At 39.7% G+C, this 25658-nt stretch overlaps 1 protein-coding gene across 17 annotated transcripts in view; it reads left to right on the forward strand.

The window, feature by feature from the left end:
• Positions 1-15045, forward strand: part of BIRC6 (baculoviral IAP repeat containing 6) — a 285301-nt gene extending 270256 nt beyond the window's left edge. For 16 of the 17 annotated variants that reach the window (XM_058278359.2, XM_058278361.2, XM_058278358.2 and 13 more), the window contains exons 72-74: positions 3732-3920; positions 10592-10726; positions 13883-14743. In XM_058278359.2, coding sequence (XP_058134342.1) covers positions 3732-3920; positions 10592-10726; positions 13883-14062 — 504 coding nt within the window. In that variant the 3' untranslated portion in view covers positions 14063-14743. Of the gene's footprint in view, positions 1-3731; positions 3921-10591; positions 10727-13882 lie in introns of all 17 variants that reach the window. The other variant, XR_011646085.1, reaches the window with a different exon arrangement.
• Positions 15046-25658: the final 10613 nt, after the last annotated feature.

Consider the following 25658-nt stretch of genomic DNA (forward strand, 5'->3'; position numbering starts at 1 on the left):
AGATATCTCAGAATTATGTGGGTTAAATTTTTTTCTATGGTTGACCTTGGCCTCAGTAACATGGTTGCTATAGGTCATGTTTAACTATACCTAATTTTAGTTCAAATATTTTTTTGGTGCAAGTTGTCATTTTAAAATTTTTCTGATAAAATATATCCCTTTGCTTCTTTTTAGTATATTGTGGTGTGATGGGTTTAATTGAACAGTTGAAGCATAATATAAACATAAAAAGGAATCCCTTCACTTCTAAGATACATATATTGTTTGACCACCATGTCTAAAAAGTTTTATTGTTGTCAATCTACTTTTCATTTATACCATGAATATTTGTTATCTGATGTTTTCATGACTCCAATGACATATTAGCTAATTATAATGTTATATTAGCTAGGAATGTTATAATAACCTAGGAGTGAACTCTCTGAACTTGTTACTACATCTGGTAAAACAAGCTTCCTGTTCATACAAGTGGAATTGGGGGAAACGGACTTTGGCCCAGTGGTTAGGGTGTCCGTCTACCACATGGGAGGTCCACGGTTCAAGCCCCGGGCCTCCTTGACCCGTGTGGAGCTGGCCCATGCGCAGTGCTGATGCACGCAAGGAGTACCGTGCCACACAGGGGTGTCCCCCGCGTAGGGGAGCCCCACCTGCAAGGAGTGCACCCCATAAGGAGAGCTGCCCAGCGCAAAAGAAAGTGCAGCCTGCCCAAGAATGGCGCTGCACACACTGATAAGGATAGGAGCGGTCACATAATAACACACAGCGAATGGACGCAGAGAGCAGACAACTTGGGGGTCGGGGGCAAGGGGAGAGAAATTTAAAAATCTTAAAAAAAAAGTTAAACGTGGGAGTGTCATATGACTCACTACTCTTAAGTATATATCCCCAAAGTAATTAAAACAGGGACTTAACCAGATATTTGAACACCAATCTTAATAACAATATTATTCACAATAACCCAAAGGAGGAAGCAACCAAAATATCCATCAACAGATAACCCAGTAAACAAATATGGTATATACATACAGTAGTATTTTCTCCGTAAAAAGGAATGAAGTTCTGATATATACTACAATGTTGGATGGACTTTTGGAAAAAGCTAAGTAAAATACGCTCCACCCCAATCAAGATGGCAGAGAGAGAAGCTTCGGGGCTATGTTCTCCCCATAGAAGCTTTGAACAATCAGCAAGAACTGACAGAAACATCTTTCTCAGAGCTCCAAATAACAGTTAAAAAGACTACAACCTAATCAAGAAAAAGACTACTTAAAAGCTGTAGGATCTTGAGGTGCCCTGAGGGTCCTTGGTTCCAGAGGGAGCAGGTGAACCCTTGTGCACATACTGGGAGCATGTATGTCTGACCCTATCTGTCTGGTGGTAGCCTAAGGAACTCACCATCCCAGAACTTCCAGCGTGTGTAGAAGGCAGCCCTCAGGGCTCTCCCCAGAATACTGTGGGAGAGCAGTCAAGCAGCTCGCTGGAACAAGGGATTGCTGGCTGTAGGGCATACAGTGCAGTGCCTGGTAACATGAGGAAACTGTTTCTTAAAGGACAGGGGACATTCATACCCATGTAAACTGGGAATACACAAGGTCAAATGTACAAGCCCAAGACAAGACACATGTGCAGAAAGGACCCTATACTTTAGCCTGGAGCTATTCTCTAAGGTTATTGTATAGATAGGTCCTAAAGGAGAGCACTCTGCACAGGTCAATCTGCAAATACTGAGGAAGTTTTTTTCCCTTTTTGTTAGCTCCTAGCATTCAAGGACAGCTCTGTCATAGTAACTAGCTGGATACAAGCCTAAGGAAAATTTGCTTCAAAGTCTTAAATTCCAGCTATAACACATTAAAATATCAAAATGTCAAGGTTTCAAAAAGAGGTTACAGAACATAAAAGAAACAGAAAGTGATAGTCCATGAAAAGAAGAAGATGAAAGCATTATAAACCATCAATGAGGACGACCAGGGATCAGACCTGGAACATTCCAGACAAAGACTTTTTTTAAAAAATCATACAAAGTATGTTCAAAGAACTAAAGAAAAGCATGCAAAGAACTAAAGGATATCAGACAAATGATTGAAGGACATAGAGAGATGGAAATTACCAAAAGGAACCAAACCAAAGCTGCACACCACACTTACAGAAATTGTCTGAGGAGCAGAAACAGGAAAGAATGAAGAAAAGTGAACAGAGTCTGAGGAACCTGTGGGGCACCATTAGACATAACAATAATATGCATTTTTGGGGTCTCAAAAGGAGAAGAAAGAGAAACAGGCAGAAGAAATACTCAAAGAATCTAGCTGAAAATTTAATGGAAGACATGAATACATACTATCAAGATGTTCAACATACTCCAAACACAGTAAAACCAAGTAGACCATGCTGCAGCATATTATCAAATTGTCAAATGTCAAAGATAAAGAGATCATTCTGAAAGCCACAAGAAAGATGCAACATATGAGGGAGTCTCAATTAGATTAATTAGATTAAGTGCTGATTTCTTATGAGAAATCATGGAGGCAAGAAGGCAGTGGAAAGACATGTAAAATACTGAAAGCAAAAAATTGGCAACTCAAAATTCTATATCCAGCACAGCTGTCTTTCAAAAATGTGGGAGATATTAAAACATTACCAGATAAACAAAAGCTGAGGGAGTTTTTCAATGAACCTTCCCTACAAGAAATACTAAAAGCAGTTTCACAGGTTGAAGGGAAAGGACACTAGACAAGTAACTGAAGCCAAATGAAGAAATAAGGATTCCTGATAGAGATAATGACCTGGGTAAATATAAAGATAAGTACTATCTTTTTTTTTTTTTTAATAATTCCACTTTATACTTCCTACAGGATCTAAAAGGCAAATACATAAAATGTAATGATAAGTTAGTAGGTTTGGTCTTATATAATTTTGTAATTTGTGACAAGAACAACATAAAGATGGGGGAGAGGGTATAGGAACATAGTTTGTATATGTTATTCAAGTTGTTAAGTTGGTGTCATAGTAAATGAAATTGTCACAGATTTAGGATGTTCAATATTACTCCCCTGATAACCACAAAAGAAATATCAGAGAACATGCAAACTTACAGAGATAGAAACTAAAGTTCAGTTTACCAGGGTTGGGGTGCAGGGAAAAGGGCCAATGAGGAGTTAATGCAAAATGAGTGTAGGATTTCTGTTTGGGGTGAAGGGAAGGGTATAATAATAGATGGTGGTATGAATACTGCAACACTGTGACTATGATAATTCCACTGACTGGTATGCATGGGAGGGTTTCGGGTGGCAAAACTTATGTCATATGTATGTTTCCACAATTAAAAGAAAAGAGAACCTAAACGGACAGAATTAAGAGCAATACATGATATTGGATGGGATCTAAGGATGGAGGAAGAAAAATGCATGGCAAGTTTTATGCCTTTTAAAAGAGTAAGAACCATTTGAGTACGATAATTAAATTGGTGTGGGGTATCTATAAACAAATACGGTTTTTAGCATTTTCAAGAAATAGGACCTTCATATCTATTTTTCAAGAATTCAAGAATAATAAAACATAAGCTATAAATGTAATATAAAGCTAATTTAATATTGCTTTGATAATATCAGTACTATGATTCTGGAAATATGTGGAAGCACACATGTTAAAAGAAATTCCTGGTTGATAAAGCAAGATTGTTCACTGGTAGTAAAAATGTCCAGTTGAAACTGTTTTTTATTACCTTTATTCCTCAGGTGTTGGTGTCTGTTCAATCTCTTATATTAGTAGCTGAACCTTATTTTAATGAGCCAGGATACGAAAGGTCTAGAGGCACTCCCAGTGGCACACAGAGTTCCCGGGAATATGATGGAAACATTCGACAAGCAACGGTTAAGTGGGCAATGTTAGAACAAATCAGAAATCCTTCACCATGCTTTAAAGAGGTATGTTGAATAAAATTAGGAAAATACTTTAAGACATTATAAAATATGTTAGTATTATACTTTTATGTTTTGATTATTTATGATATACTAAAACTTGAGTATAGTAAACTCAACTTCCTGTAATTTTTTAAGAGTTAATCCTAAAAAGTCACTAATATGTAGTACAGGTAAATTTAAAATCCTTTAAGGTATCTGACTATATTTTTTGAGAGTTTCATTAAATCTTTATTTCTAACAGTTCCTAACTCACTATAAAATCCTGTAAATGCATTACTAAAACATCCTCACAAAACTTTTTTTTTTTATTGAAAGTCAAGATACTTTGGTTTTAACATTTTCTCACAAATAGAAATTTTGCACTTATGTATATGAAAGTTAAAGAAAATATTTCTTTTTCTTTAGGAAAAGGTTGGACATATGAGTTTCTAAAGCCTGTTTTTTTATATTTTCTACTCCTTTCACCACATTCTGAAGCATGGCTCTTTTCGTATGACTAATTGTCTCTCTACAGTCTACCGAAAATATGATTGTCCTTTTCAGCTGACATACCAGTTTACTTCAGCATCACATCTTGTTTGAACTGTGTCCTGAAAAATTTTTCTATCTTAAAATTGTTTCCTTTAATCATCAATTTCTTAAATTATGCTACAAACTTAAAATTTTACAGGAAATGTTGGCTTATTAAAGTGACAGAAAATTGATTTTTAATGAAACTAAGCAAATTTATGCACGAATACTCTATCATCATAAGAAGGCCTCCTCTTCACTGAATAACCTTGATAGACTGCTGCTCAGTCTGTAAAGAGTATAAAACATTTCCGGCAGCAGACTTGGCCCAGTGGGTAGGGCGTTCGTCTACCACATGGGAGGTCCACGGTTCAAACCCCGGGCCTCCTTGACCTGTGTGCAGCTGGCCCATGCACAGTGCTGATGCACGCAAGGAGTGCCCTGCCACACAGGGGTGTCCCCCGCGTAGGGGAGCCCCACGTGCAAGGAGTGCGCCTCATAAGGAGAGCTGCCCAGCGCGAAAGAAAGTGCAGCCTGCCTAGGAATGGTGCCGCCCACACAGAGAGCTGACACAAGATGATGCAACAAAAAAAAAGAAACACAGATTCCCATGCCGCTGACAACAACAGAAGTGGACAAAGAAGACAATGCAGCAAATAGACACAGAGAACAGACAACTGGGGCCGGGGAGAAGGGGAGAGAAATAAATAAATAAATCTTTTTTTAAAAAAAAGAAAGAAGGCATTTCCTTTTTTTCCTCTCTAAATGAATTTATATGTTGGTATTTTTTTTTAACTTTATTTTTAAAGAAGTTTTAGACTACAAAAAAGTTATATAAAAAATATAGGGGATTCCCATATACCCCAGCCTTTCCCCTTCTCACATTTTCCCCTGTTAATAACACCTTACATGTGTGGTACATTTGTTACAAGTGATGAACAAATATCAAAGCATTGCTACTAACCATAGTCTATAGTTTATATTATGGTTTACATTTTGCACTGTATAATTTTTATAGGTTTTGATAAAATGTGTAATAGCCTGTATCCATGATTGCAATGTCATGCAGAACACTTCCAATGCCCTAAAAATACCCTGTGTTTCACCTGTTATTTACTCCCCTCCCCTCAGAACCTCTGGTAACCATTATCTTTATGTCATTGTTATAAGTTCTTCTATTGCTACAATAAGAGTAAATCTACTTTGGTCCATGGTTTCATTCACCCCTTACGTTTGTTCATTCCTTGATCTTGATTTTGGGATTGTGGTGCCCACTCTGCTTCCGACTGAGAAGGGGCTTACATCTTATAGGGTAGATAGAAGGAACTGTTTTGCTTGCAATTACAGATCTTTTTTGCTTTTTGGAATGGGGCTTATGCATCACCATCATTTTGTTAGTTGTCCTGGGTGAGTCCAATGAACTGGAAAGTAGGTATTGGCTGCAACTCTGGTGAGATTCAGAGCTCAACTGGCATGTGAACAAAGCAAAGATTTAAGCCTCTGGGACATATATTTAAAGGGAATAGTGCTAATTATAGGTTCAAATGAAAAAGAATGGAGGAAGGAACAGGTGGACTTTGTGGGAGTATTTTTTTGGCAACAATGGCAGGGGAGGGTCACTGATACAGGGCATCAGTGGTGAAGCAATGTGTGTAGGGAAGGGCGCACCTGGGGCATGCCTTTATGGAATAGGAATGTGTTCATATGGTCATAGGGTGTAAACTCAGTAGGTGGAGGTCCACACAATAACCAACAAAATCTGTTAGTATTCTTGGCGTGACACATGTGGGAATCTTATTTTTGGAGGCTTGCCTTTTATCTTGAACAATTGAAATATTAGTTTTCTTAATATTATAGGAAATGCAAATATGCATTTCTTTGTGCTTTTATCCATAATATTCTGTCCCTTTGCAAGTTTCAGGTTACTCATATTAAGTAATTCATTTGGAACCCATCTGTTATAAGGCACTGTGCTAAAGTCCTGATAACTCAAGGATAAATTAAACTTAATTCTTGCCCTCAAAAGACTTACATTCCTATTGTTTGTATCATAAACTACTTGACATCTTCACTAGAATATATACTATATATCTCAAATTTAATTGTGTAAAACTGAACTCCTGAGTCTTCTTCCTCCCCTCTCAGTACTGTTCTCTAGTACCACTTTCTCTCCAGTTGCTGATCCCACAAAACTTAACCATCTATGAGTTCATTCCTTTTTTCATAAACCATACTCAATCTTTTGACAAATCCATTTGGCTCCACCCATCAATAAACAATCAAAACTTAGTGATAAACCCATTCCCCACCATACCATTGTCGTTCAAGTCACCATTATCTCTTGCTTGGGCTGTCGAAGTAGTTTCCTAATCGTTTCCTTGTTTATACCTTCTGTCCCTCTAGAATGATTTCTCCACATATAAATTAATTCATATTATTCCAATGACTTCCTATTGTACGAAGAAGAAAATTCGAAGTTCTGACTGTTGCCTATAAATCAGTACATTATCTGGTCCCTGGTTAACCATCTTTTAGCATCGAGAGGATATCAAGGAACTGAAACTTTTTTTTATACTTCTGGTGGGAGTATAAATTGATATAGCCCCTTAGGAAAACTGTTTGGCATATCTGTTAAACTGAATATATGCCCTACATTAGGAATATCACCCCTAGGTATATACTCAAAAGAAATTGTGTATATAGTGGGTATAGAGAATGCTCATAACATTATTCAGTATAGCCCAGAACTGGAAACTATCCAAAAATCTTTCAGCCGTATAATGAATGAGTAAATAATGGGTTATTCATTAAATGGAATGCTTTACAGCAATGTAAATAAACTACTGCTACATGTATTAACATGGAGAGATATCATAAACATATTACTGAACATAAGAAGCCAGGCACAAAGTATATCCCATATGATTCCATTTTTATAAGGTATTAAAATGAGCAAAACTAACCTGTGCTAAAAAGAAGTCAGGATAACGGTACCTTTGGATGGGGATTAGTGATTGAGAGCACATGGAAGGCTTTTGGCATGCCTGGTAATCTTTTTCTTAGTAGAGATTACATTGGTGTTTTCACTCTGGGAAAATGCATTCATTTGTACTTATGACTTTACACACTTTTTAAAATATGTTAACCTTTAATTTTAAAATGTATTGAAAAATTATATTCATTCAAGTGTAATTTTGGTATATATATAGAGGTTTTTTTCTGAAAGGAGAATAGTAATCAGTTAACATAGGGGACTCAGGAGTAGGAAAATGACTGTCTAAAAAAGTAAGTATAATTTGAAGCAATAAATCATATCCTTTAGGACCTAGGTCAGATTAAAGCCAGCACCTCTCATCCATGAATGCTTTCCTAATTTTTTTAACCAAATTGACTCACCTCTCTTTGGATTCCGTTTCTCTCTTCTCCCTCCCTCCCTTCCTTCTTTCCCTTTTTTTTTTTAAGTACCTTTTTCTGGTGTTCTCACCTTCCATCTGGTTTTGTGATGGGGCATCAATTTTTTTTTTTAAACTTTAGATTATATAAATGTTAAATAAAAAATATAGAGGATTTCCATATGCACCACTCCCTCCCCCTCCCAGACTTTCCCACATTAATAACATCCTTCATTAGTGCAGTACATTCGTTGCATTTGATGAACACATACTGAAGCTACTAACTGTGGATTATAGTTTACACTCTGTCTCACACAATTTTGTAAGTTATGAGAAAAGATATAATGGCCTGTATCTGTCATTGCATCATCATGCAGGACAATTCCAATGTCCCAAAAACACCCCCATAGTACACTTATTTTTTCCTCTCCCTCTCCTCAGAACTCTGGTGGCTACTGCCTCCACATCTGTAATAAAAGTTCTTCCATTGCTAGAATAACAAGTTATAATAGAATAAGAGTAAGTCTACTTTAGTCCATTGTTAATGCCCCAGTTTTGAGGATTTGGGGGTGGTAATGCCCTCTCTGCCTCTAGTTGAGAGGGGGCTTAGATCCATGGGCAGATGGATAGAACTGTCTTGCTTGCAGTTGTAGGCTCTCTCTGTTCCTTGAGATCGTTGTTGTCCATCATCATCACCTTGTTAGTTGTCCTGGGTGAGTCCAGTGAACTGGAGAGTAGGTGTTGCAACTCTGCTGAGAGTCAGAGCCCAACTGGTACATGGACGAACCAAAGAGTTAAGTCTTTTGGACATTCATCTATCAAGTATAGTACTAATTATAGGTTCAAATAGAAGGGACAGAAGAGCCATGTGCAGAGAAACCACAAATGAGTCCAACTCTGATGTACTGGGGAGCATAAGTTCCAAGGTAAGGCCCACTGGCAGGGTGCCAAACTCCTGAACTGTCTGTCCTGCCTGTAGAGTCTGGATGTCTCTAAAGCCCTCAAGTCCCACTATTTGATGCAATATTTACTGTGGCAGTCAATGAGAACCTGCTGAGGCATGCATGAGTGTAACCCCTGGAATGATCTCCCGACTCACTTTGAAATCTGTTAGCCATAAGAACTTATTTGTATTTACCATTTCTTCCTTATAGTCAAGGTCTTTTTCCAGGTGCATTGCTATTTAGCACTTGGTAGTAATCTCGGTGTCAGGGAGGCTCATCCCCAGGAGTCATGTCCCACAACAGGGGGAAGGTAGTGCATTTATATGGTAAGTTTGGCTTAGAGAGAGGCCACATTTGAGCAACAAGGAGACCCTCAGGAAATAACTCTTAGGCAACATTTCAATTTTGAAAGAAAGGGTTCATAAGTACAGTCATCAATATCACGGGCCTGGCACAGTGGTCTTCCCTCTTCACTAGCACTGCCCCTGTATGCAGGGGATTCTTGCTATCCCATTAGAGAATGTAGCATAACTTCCCAGGATGGGAATTCGATATTCTTTTTTTATTGTGTGGATCTCCACCCACTGTGGCAGTAGGGCATCAATCTTAATAACTGTTAAGTCTTATGTTCCATCTATTTGTTCTGCATGCTCTTGCAATGATGGATACAGGCCATTATAAATTTTGTCAAAACCTATCAAAGTGCAAACCTATCAGTGCAAAATGTCTGAACTATTGACCATGATTAGTAGCAATGCTTCAATATTTGTTCATCAATTTTAACAAATGTACCATACTCATGTAAGATGTTATTAATAGGGGAGAATGTGAAAAGGTGAGGGCATGGGGTACAGAGGAATCCCCTATATTTTATAAGTGACTTTTCTATAACCTAAAGCTTCTTTTAAAATAAGGTTAAAAAAAAAAAAAGAAAAATATCTTTGATTATAGTTCAATTGGTTTGAATTTTGGATATTCATTATTGAACTTATTCATGTTTTATCACACTTTGGAGATAGCACCTGAACAATAAATGAGTCCTGGACAGTCTACTCTCAAAAAATAAATAAATAACTGTTAAATCTAATAGGACCAAACTCACTAACTGTTTAATTTCAGGTGTTTTACATCCATTTTGAGGTCTTTGTAATGATTTTTCTCTTGTAGTAGGTATCTTTGCTTTTTTCTCTAGGGGAGAGAAACTCATTAGACAATGTAGTAAGTAGTTCACGCAGAACACAGAACAATATTTCCAAATTGAAGTCTATTCTCTAATTTAAATATGTCAAAAACAGTCCCAAGTTATACAGCAAAAAATTTTACTAATTTTCAAAGAGAGAAATATTTGTAGTCCCAGAAGTAAACTACAATTTTTATAAGGAAATTCAAAATCATAAAGTAAAATCTTATCCATAGACTAACCAGAATAAAATGTTAAGAAAATGATGATGAAGTGTCTTTTAGGCCTCCATTCTGAGTTCTTTGTGAATACCTTTGACATTTAGAATACTTTTACTTATCTAGGTATTTGAATTTCTTGTAAAGTCAAATTTTTCTGTTGTCAGTACTTTTCTAATTCTTTCCTCCTGGTTATTTATTTACATTCATCTTCTCAATATATTGCCTGCTTCTCATGCTCTCTGGATAGGATTAACTAAAGTCTGAATGGGATTTATAATTACTTTCTGCTACAAAATTGGATATTTCAACAAGTCATCTGATTCATGAGCCTGATTTTTCCCTGTTAATGATATATTGTTTACTAAGTAGAGTTTTGTCTTTTAATTTCTAACCTAAACACATTTTCATTGCTTATTTTTTTCTTAAGGTTATACACAAACATTTTTACTTAAAAAGAGTTGAGATCATGACCCAGTGTGAGGAGTGGATTGCAGACATCCAGCAGTACAGTAGTGATAAGCGGGTTGGCAGGACTATGTCTCACCATGCAGCAGCTCTCAAGGTGAGTAAGCCTTCCTATATGAGCCCTGTAGGTAGCTTTTCTTTTTTTTTTTTTTAAGATTTATTTATTTATTTATCCCTCCCTCTCCCCCCTCTTTGTCTGTTCTCTGTGTCTATTTGCTGCATCTTCTTTGTCCGCTTCTATTGTTGTCAGTGGCACGGGAATCTGTGTTTCTTTTTGTTGTGTCATCTTGCTGTGTCAGCTCTCCGTGTGGACGGCACCATTCTTAGGCAGGCTGCACTTTCTTTCGCGCTGGGCGGCTCTCCTTATGGGGGCACACTCCTTGCCCATGGGGCTCCCCATGCATGGCAGGGCTCTCCTTACACATATCAGCACTGCGCGTGGGCCAGCTCCACATGGGTCAAGGAGGCCCGGAGTGTTGGTGGCTTTAAAACCAAGTTCTGTATTCATTGGCAGAACCATGGCCACCGGAAAGTAAATTGGGGAAAAAATAAAGGTAAAATTTATGTAAGTTCAGAGGCCTAAATTCCTACCTAAAAATATATAGGAAAGAGCACTCCTTTTAACAATTTATTGAAATTGACAGTTTATAAAATTAAACATGATTACAGGTACTGAGCCGATAGAGTTTTGTTGAGCTCTTTGAAGATGATAGCAGAACATGCCTCATGAATGCCTTTTTTTTTTAATTCCTTTAGCCTTTCTCTGTGCCTTATTTTTTTTAGAAAAAGATTTATTGATTTATTTATCCCCGCCCCCTCCCCCATTGTTTGCACTCATCTGCTCTCTGTGTCCATTCACTGTGTGCTGGTCTTCTCTTAAGGAGGCACCAGGAACTGAACCCAGGACATCCTGTATGGAAGAGAGGCACTCAAATCGCTTGAGTCACCTCAGCTTCCTGCTTTGTTGTGTCTCTTATTGTCTTTCCTCTTTGTTTCTCCTTGTTGCATCATCTTGTGCCAGTTTGCCGTCTTTTTTTTTTTTAAGATTTATTTATTTCTCTCTTCTTCCCCATGCAGTTGACTGCTCTCTGTGTCCATTCACTGTGTGTTCTTCTGTGACTGCTTCTATCCTTATCAGCGGCACCAGGAATCTGTGTTTCTTTTTGTTGTGTCATCTTGCTGTGCCAGCTCTGCATGTGTGCAGCACCACCCCTGGGCAGGCTACACTTTCTTTCGTGCTGGGCGGCTCTCCGTACGGGGCACACTCCCTGTGCGTGGGGCTTCCCCACATGGGGGACACCCCTGCGTGGCAGGGCACTCCTTGCACACATCTCACCCTGTAGCACACCCACAACCCATGTCTCAGGTTGTGCACTTATTTCTCTCTCTTCACCATCAAATAGTTTACGTACAAAGCTTGTAGGCATGCTCCAGAAAGGGTTCATAACATGTACTCCAAAGAAATTCAGTGGTCTGTGTCATCAAACTCTTCTGTCCTCAGCATTCACTTGTCTGGTCTTACTGCCAACATGCCTCACCCTGTTGCCTTCAAAGCAGTGGTCTCAGCTGCCGAGCCACGGCACCGGCCCAGTCCCAGCTTGCTACCTGCTTTGCCCTCACTCATTTACTCTTTAAAGTGTCTCCTCAAACTATTGTCTACTCTGAGCTTTCTCCTGAACTAAATAACTGATACTTTTTTTCATTGGATGCCCTGTCATCATCTCATTAAAGATCTCAGTTGGAAATTGTCTTCCCTCAAATCAGGTTTTCTAACTTTCTATAGTCACTTAATTTTTAACCATTTTTCTCTGTCTTAAAATTCTCTGGCTTTATTTAATTTCTTCTTCACCCACCACACCTTGTCTGTCACTAGGTCCTGTCAGTGCTGCCTTCCTAAGGGAATGCCTCAACCCCCATCCCCTATCCCATTATTTCTATTCTGTTCAAAAAGCTTTGTCTGTTTGACCAATGGCTAAAGTCCAACTTCTTACAGCTCTTTTTATTTCAGTCAGTCTTTTTATATCCCAAATTCCTTTACTCTCTTGTTTCTATGATACCTTGACCTAGAAATCTCCATCCCTGAATAAATCCAAATTAATAACATTTTAATTATACCTTTGCTTCTGAATGCTACTAGAAAAAAATGTATGCAGCTATCCAGTGTGATCCCACAATAAGGACTATTCCCACCTCAACCGGGTCCTCACAGTCAATGGATTTTTCTCTATCCTTTTGTTAAAGTGTTTTCTCCTATTTCCCACATTGAAAGGAAGAACAAGGTTAGAGAAGCAGGTTTTTTTTTTTTCTTTTTTCAATTTATCAGCATGTAAATATACTTTGAAAACTTACAAGCAGCTGCAGTTGTCTTATCCTGTTTATATATATTTCATCTCCATCCAGAATTTAGTCTGTGAGATCATACTATATTATATCTTCCTTATTCTGCTCATTGCCTTTTTATTATCAGTGCTTAACATACTGCCTCATGCATAAAAAATGTTCTATAAATGTTGGTTAGGTAATTTTCGAAGTCAGCTATTAACTAAATTTCAGAGTCCTGCAGATGATATGTGAGGTCATTCTCTCTAACCAGAAAAATCATAAACCAATATTTGTAGACAACAAACCGTTCTTGTAACATCTCTATACAGCCTTCCCTAAATGGAAGTATGGGGTAATCATAAGTTATTTAATCTCTCTTGATATTCTTTATCATTTGTTTTAAAAAACAACTCATAGTAAAAGTATTGTCCTGAAGATGAAACAATTAGTGTGAAACATTTTGCGTACGACCCAATACTTAATGTTCGTTCATTAATATAGCAAATTAACGTTATACTAGTTTAACTGATGGATTTTCTTTCTCTGAAAAATATGTAGAGATGCAACATATATAAGTCAAGGAGTTACTGTCTTTAAGTTGAAAAAGTATGTGATGTCCTATAGGTTATCAGTAATGCTCTTTTTGTTGCAGAGTTTTGGGACGGGTGGAGTTAGCTGGCATGTTGCTCAGGATTTTTCAGTAACATCAACTATTTTGAGATTAGAGGTTTTTGCCAGTTTCGTGCACTACTGTATCTAGTGCCTGTAATAGTAGCTAGCATAAGGAAGTGCTCAATAAATATTTGTAGGCTTAATGGTTTAGGGTCTTTTGTTTGTTTGTTTGCATAAACCTGCTTCCTCCCTCAAATGACCTTGTGTTAGAATCCCAGGGATACAGTTCTAATAGCAGTTATCTTTTCCCTCTATGTAGCGTCACACTGCTCAGCTCCGAGAAGAGCTACTAAAACTTCCCTGCCCTGAAGGCTTGGATCCTGATTCCAATGATGCCTCAGAGATATGCAGTGCCACAGCAGGTGCTGAGGAAACTCTACTGCATGATCAGGTCAAACCCAGCAGCAGTAAAGAACTCCCCACTGACTTCAAATTATGAGTTGCATTGACATGGACTTCATAGACACACAGGCTTTGAAGCACAAGCCAAATATGTCAATATTTGTATGTAAGAAATTAATTATGTAATAGTTAATGAAACTGAAGCTATTCTATGCCCTTAAGGAGATCCAGTTTAATTCAAGGTGATCTTTTATTTACCTGTACAAGAGTGTAAACTTTTTTGTGCTTTTATTTTTCAATTGTGAGAACCACTGATTGGTATGTTCAACAAATTTGTGTATACAAAGAAATGGATAAATCACTGATATATAAGGGAAACTACCTTAGGAAAGAATGTTTACTGAATGTTTATTTTTTTTTTTTTTTTTACTGTAGAGTGAGGGGTTGTTAATAAAGAATATATATTGGTCATTCTTATAACTACTATTTAAAGTCAGCAACTTTTCACTGAATTTGATAGATTTTATGTTTGGCCATATCTTCATGCTCATATTTGATTTCCGAAGACCTCCAACTTCAATAAAATTTAAAAGGACATACTCCCTCTTTTTTGATTTATTGGTACATTTTTAAAATAATAAATTTGCCATAAAATGCATTATAGCTGGAGACTTGCACTTGTATGGATGAATTTATTACACTTAACGTATTTAATTTTATGCCTTCTAATTAAAAAATGCAGAAAAATAAATGAACATGATTTTATTCTGTGCCATCATTTGGGCCTCTGAATGTATCTGTTATTTGAATTTAAGCAAATGAAAAGGAATGTCAATTTGAAAAGTCACTCTGAATTGATTTTTCTTTATTACTTTTTTTAATTCTAAAGGGCTCTTTTTTCCTGGACTTTTTGGTTTTATTAATGAAGTCACATGTATGTATTAAACATTGAGGCTCTTTGGAACAGAGAAGATGTACCCTTCTGGTGCTGTTACAGTACATTCTGTACCTGCCATACTGGCTCATTTTAATGCAAATTATTCCTAGAGCCAAATAAATAAAGACTTAGGTGTATTAGTATGACTTGTTTCTAAGCAGTTTGCCATGGTGTGAAATGCTCTTTCTGCAAAAAATTGGAGACTAAGATCTAAGAACATAAGAAGAAAGATGTTTTTCCAAGACCAGTTATCACAAGGTAAAAGCTAAGTTGATTCTTGGTGGTATTTATATAAAATAAAGTGGTACTCTATGGGAACCGTGAATCTGGAGCTGATCAGAAGCAGCTATATTCTGAATAGTAAGAGGAAATGGGAAGTCTCCTATGTGAGGTGCTCTATTATGTGCAAGTTCCAGAGCACCCATGAATGTGGATAAAGGAGGGACAAACAGGATATGATCAGGAAATCAGAGACTCTAAAACATAAAGTATTAGGTCTGGTGGGTAGTGGTCTGTGCTGAGAATGACAAAAGAGGGATAGAGTTAATTTATGAAATTTGGGTTATTTTCCGCAGGTCTCACCATTAGTCATCAGAAGGTAACTATACTAGTACTATAAGGTCCATTCCTGTTTTTTTAAAAACCAGGACCTTTTTAAAAATCTAAATTTGAAACCTTTCACATTAAAATGTTCTATCTGGAATCCAGACTTCATTCCAACAAACAGTTGTATGCTCACTCTATATATATAGTATGTGGTACAGGTTTCTGTACTTCAGTAGTGAATGACAGATGCAAAAATATTATAGTGCAATATGGTAAGTATTTTGACAGTTATTTATAGGTATTCTTGAAAGCAAAGACCCCACGCAAAATGTTGAAGAACATTAAGGTAATATGATCGGGAAAAGCTTTCCATGAGACATCCGAGTTTTGAAGAATGAGGAGAACAAAGTTTGCCAGGTAGGATAACATTATTCCCGACACAATGAGTAAAAGCAGAACTCAGATTAATGGCACCATGTTATTGGATTTTAAGAGGCAAAGTGGGGGTGATTTAATGAGATGACAGGATATGGTGTTGGAACAATAGCAGGGTCAGGTCATGGAAGATCTTTCCCCTATTAAAGAATGTTGACATATCCTGTAGGTAAGGGAGACCTCTTGAGTAGCTTTAATTGGGGAAGCAGCATGGTCAGAATTGGTTTAAATAAGTTCATTCTGCCAACTGTTAGGGGGCAAGGAGATCAGTTAATAGCCCATTCTAGAGTTCAGGTGGTTGATAATAGCTCGGACAATGAAAGGGTGGAGAGGAAGAGCCAGTTGACAGACTTGGGTAAACATATTTATTTTTCTATGAGAATAACACAAGCATGTTTATGGGCAAGAGGCCAGGAAAGAAGGGCAAGGTGACGGTCTTGGAAAAGGATGGCACAGGCAGACATAGGATGGCCTGGGCCCAAGAGATGTGTAGAGAACTTGAAGAAATGCAGGAACTAATGAAGCAAATCAGTCTATTCATTAAACTAATGCTATAAAATTACTATCTTAAAGAAAAGTACAAAAGTTGCTTAAATACCATTTTAAGAATAAGACAAACTCATCAAATGTCAAAAACAATGTAAACATTTTTTTCTTTGTCTCAAACATTGGCATTTAAGGGAAGGATGGTCTGAGGTGAGATGTTCTAGTAGTTATTGTGCCTCAGACTCTATTGAATGGCCAAGGTTTTTGTCCCCAGCCCTTTCTATTAGAGACTGATACTTTGTAAATTACACTAAAAATGTTGTAGTAATGTCAAATTGCTTACCCTCACTTTCTATACTGATCTCATTGCAGACTGGTACCATCTGTGGATCACAATTTGAACAGTGCTGTGCTACATAACTCAGCTGAAGAGTCTAGCCAGGCATTACCAATTGTCATTCCTTAAACCAAAGTTAATTATTATTAATTATTCAACATTTCTACAATTGAATTTTTTCGCCTTAGTATATACTTTTCCACAAAAGTTAAAAGCCCCAGATAACTCCAAACAACAGGCTTCCACATTGGCCCCTTGTGAGCCAACAGGTAGGGCAACCAATCAGAACAGCAAACAGCTGGAGCCCCTCCCTGACATTCAGGAAGGTTTTAGAAAGGTATAACTTGGGCTCCAAGGGCACATCTCACCCTGTAGCACACCCACAACCCATGTCTCAGGTTGTGCACTTATTTCTTTCCTTGTTTCTTAATAAACTCTTTATGCCCTTGCCTACCCTAAAAAAAAAATGTCGTATAGGTGGTGCTGAAGTAATCATTTGTTCAAGAACAAGCTTCAAATCTTAAGGGGTAATGAAACTGGTTAGACCAAAGCATTTCAAGACTTGGAAAGCAGACATGCCCACTCAGTTGAGTTGGAAAGCAGACATGCCCACTCAGTTGAGCTACATACTGGAGAGCAGACCCAATTGTAGACTTCGTGGGGGTTAGATAGACTTGGAACTGGATGCAAGCAGCCCAGAGAAGAGAACTAGAATGAGGAGCATGACCCAAGCTACTATTCCTGCTGCTGGCCTTAGGGAGGATGGTCAGGGAGTAGCAGGACTTGTCTCAGGTTCATTTGGTTTCAACAATTTTTAATTTTTTATTATGTTAGGTATGCTATAATATATGTCACTGGGAAACTGGGAAAATAGAAAAATATTAAATGAAAAAGTAAACCCTTGATTTTTTTGGTATTTTCTTTCTAATCTATTTTCAGTACTTCAATTTGCTATGCAATTTGTATACTTTATATATACACTTATCAATTTTTTAACTTAATGTTCTGCATATTTCTTTTTATCATTAAAAAATTAATGGCTTCATCATATGGATGTACTTAGCCAACCCCATACTGTTGGACATTTAGGTTGTTTCTGTTTTTCAAATTATAAATAATGCTATGATGATCATGGTTTATATCTTGATTATTTCCTAATGATAAAACCTAGAAGGTGAATTACCAGTTTCAAGGTTTGATACATAGTGACATTATTTTCCAGAGAGGTTGTAGTCATTCATATTTCCAGTATTAATTAATATTGCCATGCCCTGACCAACAGTGGGGATTAAACTTTTTTAATCTGTCGTTTTTACCTATCATTATCAAAAGTGTCTTCATCTACATTTCTTCAACAATAAAATTAACATTGTTATGTTTATTAGCCATTTGAATTTCTGCTGTTTCTACTTGGTCAATTATCAGTTTATACCTTTTCCCTACTTTTTTATAATTAGAGTATTTTAATAGGTATGAGTTACTTCTATAATATTAGTTTTGTCATACTTATATTTTTCCCAGATGGCCTTTAAATTTTTGTTGAATTTTTTTCATAGAAGTTTTAAACTATCATGAAATCATCAATCTTTTCCCTTGTGATTTTTAATTGCTTTTATTCTTTGAAAGGGCTTTCCTTGCAAAGACAACTTGTCTACTCTCTACTCTTTGCCTAATTTCTAGCAACTTTATCTGTTTCTACTCTTGATCCTGCAAGCTACAGGAGCTGACCTGAGCCCTTTGAACGGTTCATTTCCTGAATAGAAGCAGCTTTCTTTGGCCTTCTCTTTTTCCCTTAGCTCCTTGATATGACCCTGTGGTGCTCTATGAGCTCCAGCAAAACACTGAATTTCTTTTCTTTCTTCATAAGTACTACTACAGTTGCTCTCCTGTGTAAGTTTTCCTGTGCAGGAAGAGATGGCATCGGGTCATGATTTTTTTTAAAATAGCAAACAGCTGGGACCTCTCCCCCAAACATTAGCAAAGGGAGGAATACTTAGTGGTTTAAAAAGTAATCTCAAGAGCTAAATCTCTCTGCCTGGAGCGGCCTGTAAATACACCTGGGGACCCGTAATCTGTTAATTTTCTTCTGTTTCTATTTCCTTCTCCCATTTCCTTAATAAACTACTGGCCTGACTAAACCGGCATGTTCTTAAATTCTTTTATGTAACATAGCCAAGAACCTAGAAGAAATCCAATTACATTTTGGTGAGCCTGGCGAGAGATCTAGAGTCAGGTAATCTTCCCAGCGAGGACTGGTGAGTCTAAATTATCAATTATAGCTTGTTTAATGCCGTCTTTTGGTTATCCATTTTAAACAGGCTCCCCCACGGGCCCCCACAGAACATAATCCTGGGCCGCAGGCGCAGCCGGATGCAGTACCTCTCCATGTCCGCACCACACCGAGGCTTCTTGGACTTAACCCTGGCCTGGAGGGCAAGGGCACAGGGTTGGGGCACAAAGCTGCACTCTGCTGAGATGGTCCTGGCTGAGCTCCAGGTGCAGCAGAGCCACCTTTTCCAGCCTGGATGGGGTGATCCAATGTAAAGCCCCAGCTTTTTTAGCAGCCACTGGCTCTGCTCCAGGTGCTGGCTGCCACTGCCTTCCGCTGCCCACCGCCCGCTGCACCCCCTTGTGGTGGTGATGGCAGAGCCCTTCAGGGGTTTGTGCCCCTCCTGGGAAGCCCGGCTTCATTTATGCACCTCCCAGGGTCTGCACTTTGTCGGCCTGCCTTCCTACCCAACCCACCCAGCTTTCCGGTCTGGGATGGGGTGGGCGGGGCCAATATGGGTGCTGTAGGGCGGCCCACATTCCTTTTCCCAGGGTGGGCATGGACCAGGGGGCCGTGATTTAATCTCTCTACTACTGAATTCCTCATTTCAGGTTTGTTGAATGCTTTAGAATGTTTTAGAAACTGAAAATGCCCCCAAGACTGTTGACTGGAATAGTTGATCTTAATGGACTTTTAATGTCTGGTTTAGCTGCGAAACTCCCAAGTAGGACCATAAAATGAGACTGCTTCCTAAGACCTCTGCTGGGGCGAGGCGATGGGGGGGGGGGCAGGGGGTCAAACCAGCCCCTTTTCTAGGAAGAATTGTGCGTGCAGCTTGTTAGCTTCAATTATGAGCCTAGGTCCGGGCATCTCCCAAGTCTAGGTCTAGGTTGCCCTGGGGATGCTTGGTGGCAAGGGGCTCTGGGATTCCTGGGATGCCAGGAACCAGACAGTCAAATGTTCCCAAGACTTAAATGAACTGAATCTGTTTGGGAACTAAGTTTTGTCAGTCTTGGACTCTGGGACGCTAAGTCAGCTGACTAATAAAATAGTTTTCGTTGTTCAGTTAATAAAAGTGCTCTTTTTCCCCTAGAATAATGTGTGCAGCCTCTAGCATACCAGCAGATTCCCCACTGGGTTGTATTCTCCAGAACTGGACAACCTTGCCCACCGAAGTGTTGAAGGAGAAACTCATCTTCTGTGACATCACATGGCCAGCGTGGCCTTGAAAACAGCCAGCAATGGCCTGTTAACAGCGCTCTGAATTATGACCCTATTTTGCAATTAGACCTGTGTAAAGGGGAGAGGAAGCAGCCAGAGATTCCATATGTCGAACTCTTTATGGTTCTGTATCAGGACATGAGTTTAAATGGATCTTGCAGGTTGTATTATGCTCAGGAAGTGAAACCACCCCCAGAAAAGAGAGAACCTGAGAAGGAGGGTGACAGCTTAGATGATTCCCTCCCTGGTTCTCCCCCTCCTGCCTCTACACCCCACCTCTTATGCCCACAGCTAGTCCTGCAGGAGTCACTAGGAGTGGGGCATCTTTCCACCCAAACAGGAGACTTGAGAGCAGCCTCCACCCAATAAGGGAAGTAGGGAATGGAGACACAGGAACAATTAGAGTCCATGTTCACTTCTCCCTGACAGATTTAACTCCATGTAACATACGGGGCTAATGTAGCCTGTGCATAAATTCAAACTTATTTTATATCCAAATAAGCCTAGAAAGCCAATTGAGAAGTATCAACCCTATAGGCTTTCGATATTCAGGGAGGATGCAAGCCAGATGCATCAAGCTTACCTGGAATGTGGGAGGCTGGTGCTAAAAGTTTACCTGGAATGTGGGGCATATATGTTAAGTCAAGCTTACCTAGAGGAAATAACCTAATTACTATTCAGATAAAACACTTAAAGAAACTAACAAAAAGTCCTTTTGCATACAAGCACCGTTTGACTCCCCACTCTTATTTCCTCTGTATAAAAGGGGCCCAAAAATTTGATTCGGAGCTCAGTTTTTATCAGGACGAGAGTCCGCTGAGTCTGGCCAGTTGAAATAAATCATCTTCCTTCTCAGAATTCTCACGTCCTGGCCTTCGATACCACATACACCCAACTTCTCTCTGCTACTACAGGATGATTTTCAGAGGACCTAGCTATAATACATTTACCAAGGAATTCCAGCAGTTAACCTTAAGTTTTGAGCTAACATGGGGAAATGTGCATGTTATTCTAGCCACATGATGCACCCCTGAAGAAAATGCTGCATTTGGGAGGACATGCCTATCCATGGTGGCCCAACAGCCTCAGCAACAGCTGTAGAGGCCATGGCAGTCCCAAATACTGACCCTAACTGGAACTACCAAAGGGGACAAGCAGACCCAAGGAAAGGAGACCATATGATAGCATGTTTATTAGAGGGAGGGAAAAAAATGTGTCATCAAGTCTGTTAACTATAATAAGCTGCAAGGAATAACCCAGGAAGAATAGGAAAACCCTGCCCTGTCCCAAGGGAGGCTAGTGGAAACTACGAGAAAGTATACCCAAGTTAATCCAGACTCACCAAAGGGGTAGATTATGTTAAAAACCTATTTTATCAGCCAGTCAGCTCCAGATATTAGAAGGAAGCTCCAAAAGCTAGCACTAGGACCCCAACCCCCAATGAATTCTCTTTTAGAAGCAGCTTTTTCCATCTTCAACAACTGGGACAAGGCCATCGAGGAGTCAATGGTGATGTGAAGCAGACTGGTGGGTCACCCTGGCTCAGACTCCAAAACATCGAGTCCTGCTTCAACTGTGGAGAGCATGCCTCTCTCCCACATGGGAGGTTCCAGTTCCTGGTGCCTTCTAAAGAGAAGATGAGGAGACAGTGAGTGCAAACAGCAAGGGGGGGAGAGTAAATAATAAATCTTAAAAAAAAAAAACAAACAAAAAACCTGGCAGGCAAATAAGCCTCTCTCTCAGTTAGAGGCAAAATGGAAGGGACCTTACTCTGTGGTTTTAATCATTCCCACAACTGTTAAAGTGAAAGGAATTTCCAGCTGGGTATACTTATCCAAAGTGAAGCACCAACGCACCAAAAGCACCTGATAGGATGTATGACTGCCAGACTGGACAGCCTGAGATACCTTTTCAAGAGACAAACCTAATAGTGTCTGTGTCAAAACCACCTCTTCCCTCTAACTCTAGCCCAAATGCCAATTCTTAGGGGGAGGACAAGCCAGACACCCCTTTTCCATTTCCTATATTTTCTCCCTATAAAATAACTAAAAGGGCAATGCCTCTTCTCATCCCCCTCTTAGCTATCTTAACATAACCACTACCATGGAAACAGGGGTTAGCAGTTTATACCAAACCCCGCTGGTCTACAGTCTCTCCCTAAAGCCAACAGCATAAGGAAACTAGTCATGACTTAGAGGCTCTAAGACAGCAAACGAACTGTATTAGCCAAAAGGATGCTGACGCAAAGTACCAGAAATCTGTTGGTTTTTATAAAGGGTTTTATTTGGGGTAGAAGCTTACAGTCACCAGGCCCTAAAGAGTCCAGCTCAAGGTACCATGAGAGATACTTTCTCACCCAAGTCATTTGCCACATGTTGAAGCAAGATGGTGGGCAATGTGTGCAAGGGTTCAGCTTTCCTTCTTGCTCTTAATACTCTGTGGTCCCAGCTTCTTCTGATCTCAGCTGTCGGCTGGCATAAGGCTCATCTCTCAGGGCTTCTCAGCTGCTCTGTTCTCTTCAGCTGCAACTTACCAGACTCATCTCTCTTCCTAGGGCCTCTGCCGTGTCTCTGGAACTGTCTCTCTTCCTCTGTATTCTTCCCTGTCTACTTCCATGTTCTTGACTGACTGTCCATTTATATAGCCCACCAAGGGGCGGGTACTCAACCTTGCACACCCTAATTATGTGGTTGAATCAAAGCCCTAATTTTGATATAATCTAGTAAATGTAAAGCCTTTGAATTTAACACAATCAAAGGGTATCACGCCCAGAGAAACAGACCAGTTCACAAACATCTCTTTTTGGAATTCATAAATAATATTAACCTGCCATACAGACTTTCTTGTCTCTGTGGTGCTGTAAAATTGCAGGGCACTTAAAATGCTAGCAGCACCAAAGGGAGGAACATGTCTGTTCCTAAGGAGGAATGCTATCTCTATGTAAATCACTCTGAAATAGTCCTAAACAGCATTCAAAACCTGCAAGGTAAAGCCCACCAACTTCAGGAGGATGCAGCCTTTGGAGGCACCGGGCCTCTCCTACTCTCATGGCCCAGTGTCCTTTCAGTGGGACCCTGTATCTTCAAAGTTCTAATTAAGTTTATCTCCGGAATGAACACCTTATTAATCATGAGGGGATTTCATGCAGCTCCACCTATGGTGCCAGACTTGTCTTCCCCAAACTGTGATAGAGTAGCAAGAGGGTTTTACACCTTGTCAAGTAGGGGTTTCTGGCGGCGGACTTGGCCCAGTGGTTAGGGCGTCCGTCTACCACATGGGAGGTCTGCGGTTCAAACCCTGGGCCTCCTTGACCCGTGTGGAGCTGGCCCATGCGCAGTGCTGATGCGCGCAAGGAGTGCCCTGCCATGCAGGGGTGTCCCTCGCGTTAGGGGAGCCCCACGCGCAAGGAGTGCGCCCCGTAAGGAGAGCCGCCCAGCGCGAAAGAAAGTGCAGCCTATCCAGGAATGGCGCCGCCCACACGGAGAGCTGACACAACAAGATGACACAACAAAAAGAAACACAGATTCTCATGCCACTGACAACAACAGAAGCGGACAAAGAAGACGCAGCAAATAGACATAGAGAACAGACAACCGGGGTGGGGAGCGAAGGGGAAAGAAATCTTTAAAAAAAAAAGAGATACAGATTCCTGTGCCACCGACAACAACAGAAGGGGACAAAGAGGAAGACGCAGCAAATGGACACAAAGAACAGACAACCGGGACGGGGGTGTGCCGGGCGGGGGGGAGAGAAATAAATAAATAAATAAATAAATCTTTTTTTTTAAAAAAGTAGGGGTTTCTGCCCCTAACCAATAGGAAATAAATACAGAAAAATGACCATCCTCCTTTAGCACCCCCTTAAGAATAAGGGTATAAACCCTCTGAGGGGGCAACTGAGGCAGGCTAGTTTAGGTAATGGGAAGACAAATCTAAAACCTGACAGAGAAACATGGCTGTGAAACATGTGGCCATGAACCCCACCTGGAAACCCCCTGAGGGAAAGACTCCACAAGAAGCCCCCATTTGAAACGAGATTTTGTCCTGAGTTGTATTAGACAGCCAAAGAGGTGCTGATGCAAAGTACCAGAAATCTGTTGGTTTTTATTTTGGGTAGAAGTTTACAGTAATTAGGCCATAAAGCATAAGTTGCTTATTTCACCAAAATCTGTTGCTACATGTTAGAGCAAGATGGCTGCTGATGTCTTCAAGGGTTCAGCCGTCCTCTTCCTCTGTAAGGCTCTGTGGCCCCAGCTTCTTCCAGTCTTAGCTGTAGCAGAGATAAGTCTCATCTCTCTCCTAGAGCTCATTTCTCTCCAGGGACAACTGCTCTGCTCTCTCCATTAGATCAGGTGTAGACTATCAGGCTCTCTCTTCCTGGGGCCTCTGCTGTGTCTAAGGAGCTGTCTCCCTTATTTGGTGTTCTTCTCTGTGTATTTACTTCCTGGGACTCCAGCATGAAAACTCCAACTCTCTCTTCTGCCATGTCATTGTCTCTGTGAGTCCCTGCCCACCAAGGGGCCCCATCAAAGCCCTAATCATAATTTAATCAAGTAAAAGTGAAACCTCTGAAGTTAATACAATCTAATATGCCCAGAGGAACAGACCAGTTTATGAGCATAATCCAATATCTATTTTTGGAATTCATTAACTACCAAACTGCTGTAGGGGTCAAGGAAAAACCACGGATATTTTCCAGGGGCCTTATCATTGTGCCTCCCACCTCAGGGGGGAATTGAAGGGTGGGGTAATCAGCTGGGACCCCCTCCCCCGAACATTAGCAAGGGAAGGAATAGTTAGTGGTTTAAAAAGTAACTTCATGACCTGAATCTCTCTCTCACTCTGACTGGAGCATCCCACAAATAAACCCGGGTACCTGTAATCTGTTATTTCCCTCCCATTTCTAGTCTCTTCCATTTCTTTAGTAAACTACTGGCCTAACTAAACAGGCATGTTCTTAAATTCTTTAATATAACATAGCCAAGAACCTAGAGGAAATTTGGCTACAACAACACACTTGCCAGTTTTAGAGGGCCCAGCTAGCTCTTTTGGCTTGGGAATATCTATCTTTGTTATCTCCCCTCCAGGCACATAGGTATTTGATAGTCTAAATGTGGCCAATTTTCAAGTATTTATCCCATTATTTTTTCACATAAATTCACAAATTGTATATAATTTTTTCAAGCCCTACTTCCATCACTCATGGTAATCTCCGGTACAAGCCACCTTCCCTGGTTGCCTCCAGCTCCCACAGCTACTACCTTATAACAGCTATATCTATAACAGCTACTATCCTGAATCAGCTATAACTATAACAGCTACTATCCTGAATCAGGTGAGCCCTTTCCCTCTTTGACTCAAGGGTCTGAGTGGTTAATCTCTCAAAGCAGAGAGCTCAGAACTGCTTCAAATTCACCTGCCCTTAGCTGTGATTTGTAAAAAGCCTCTTTACCAAGGAGATCA

The sequence above is a fragment of the Dasypus novemcinctus genome, chromosome 17 (assembly GCF_030445035.2).
Source record: "Dasypus novemcinctus isolate mDasNov1 chromosome 17, mDasNov1.1.hap2, whole genome shotgun sequence".
Taxonomy (NCBI): domain Eukaryota; kingdom Metazoa; phylum Chordata; class Mammalia; order Cingulata; family Dasypodidae; genus Dasypus; species Dasypus novemcinctus.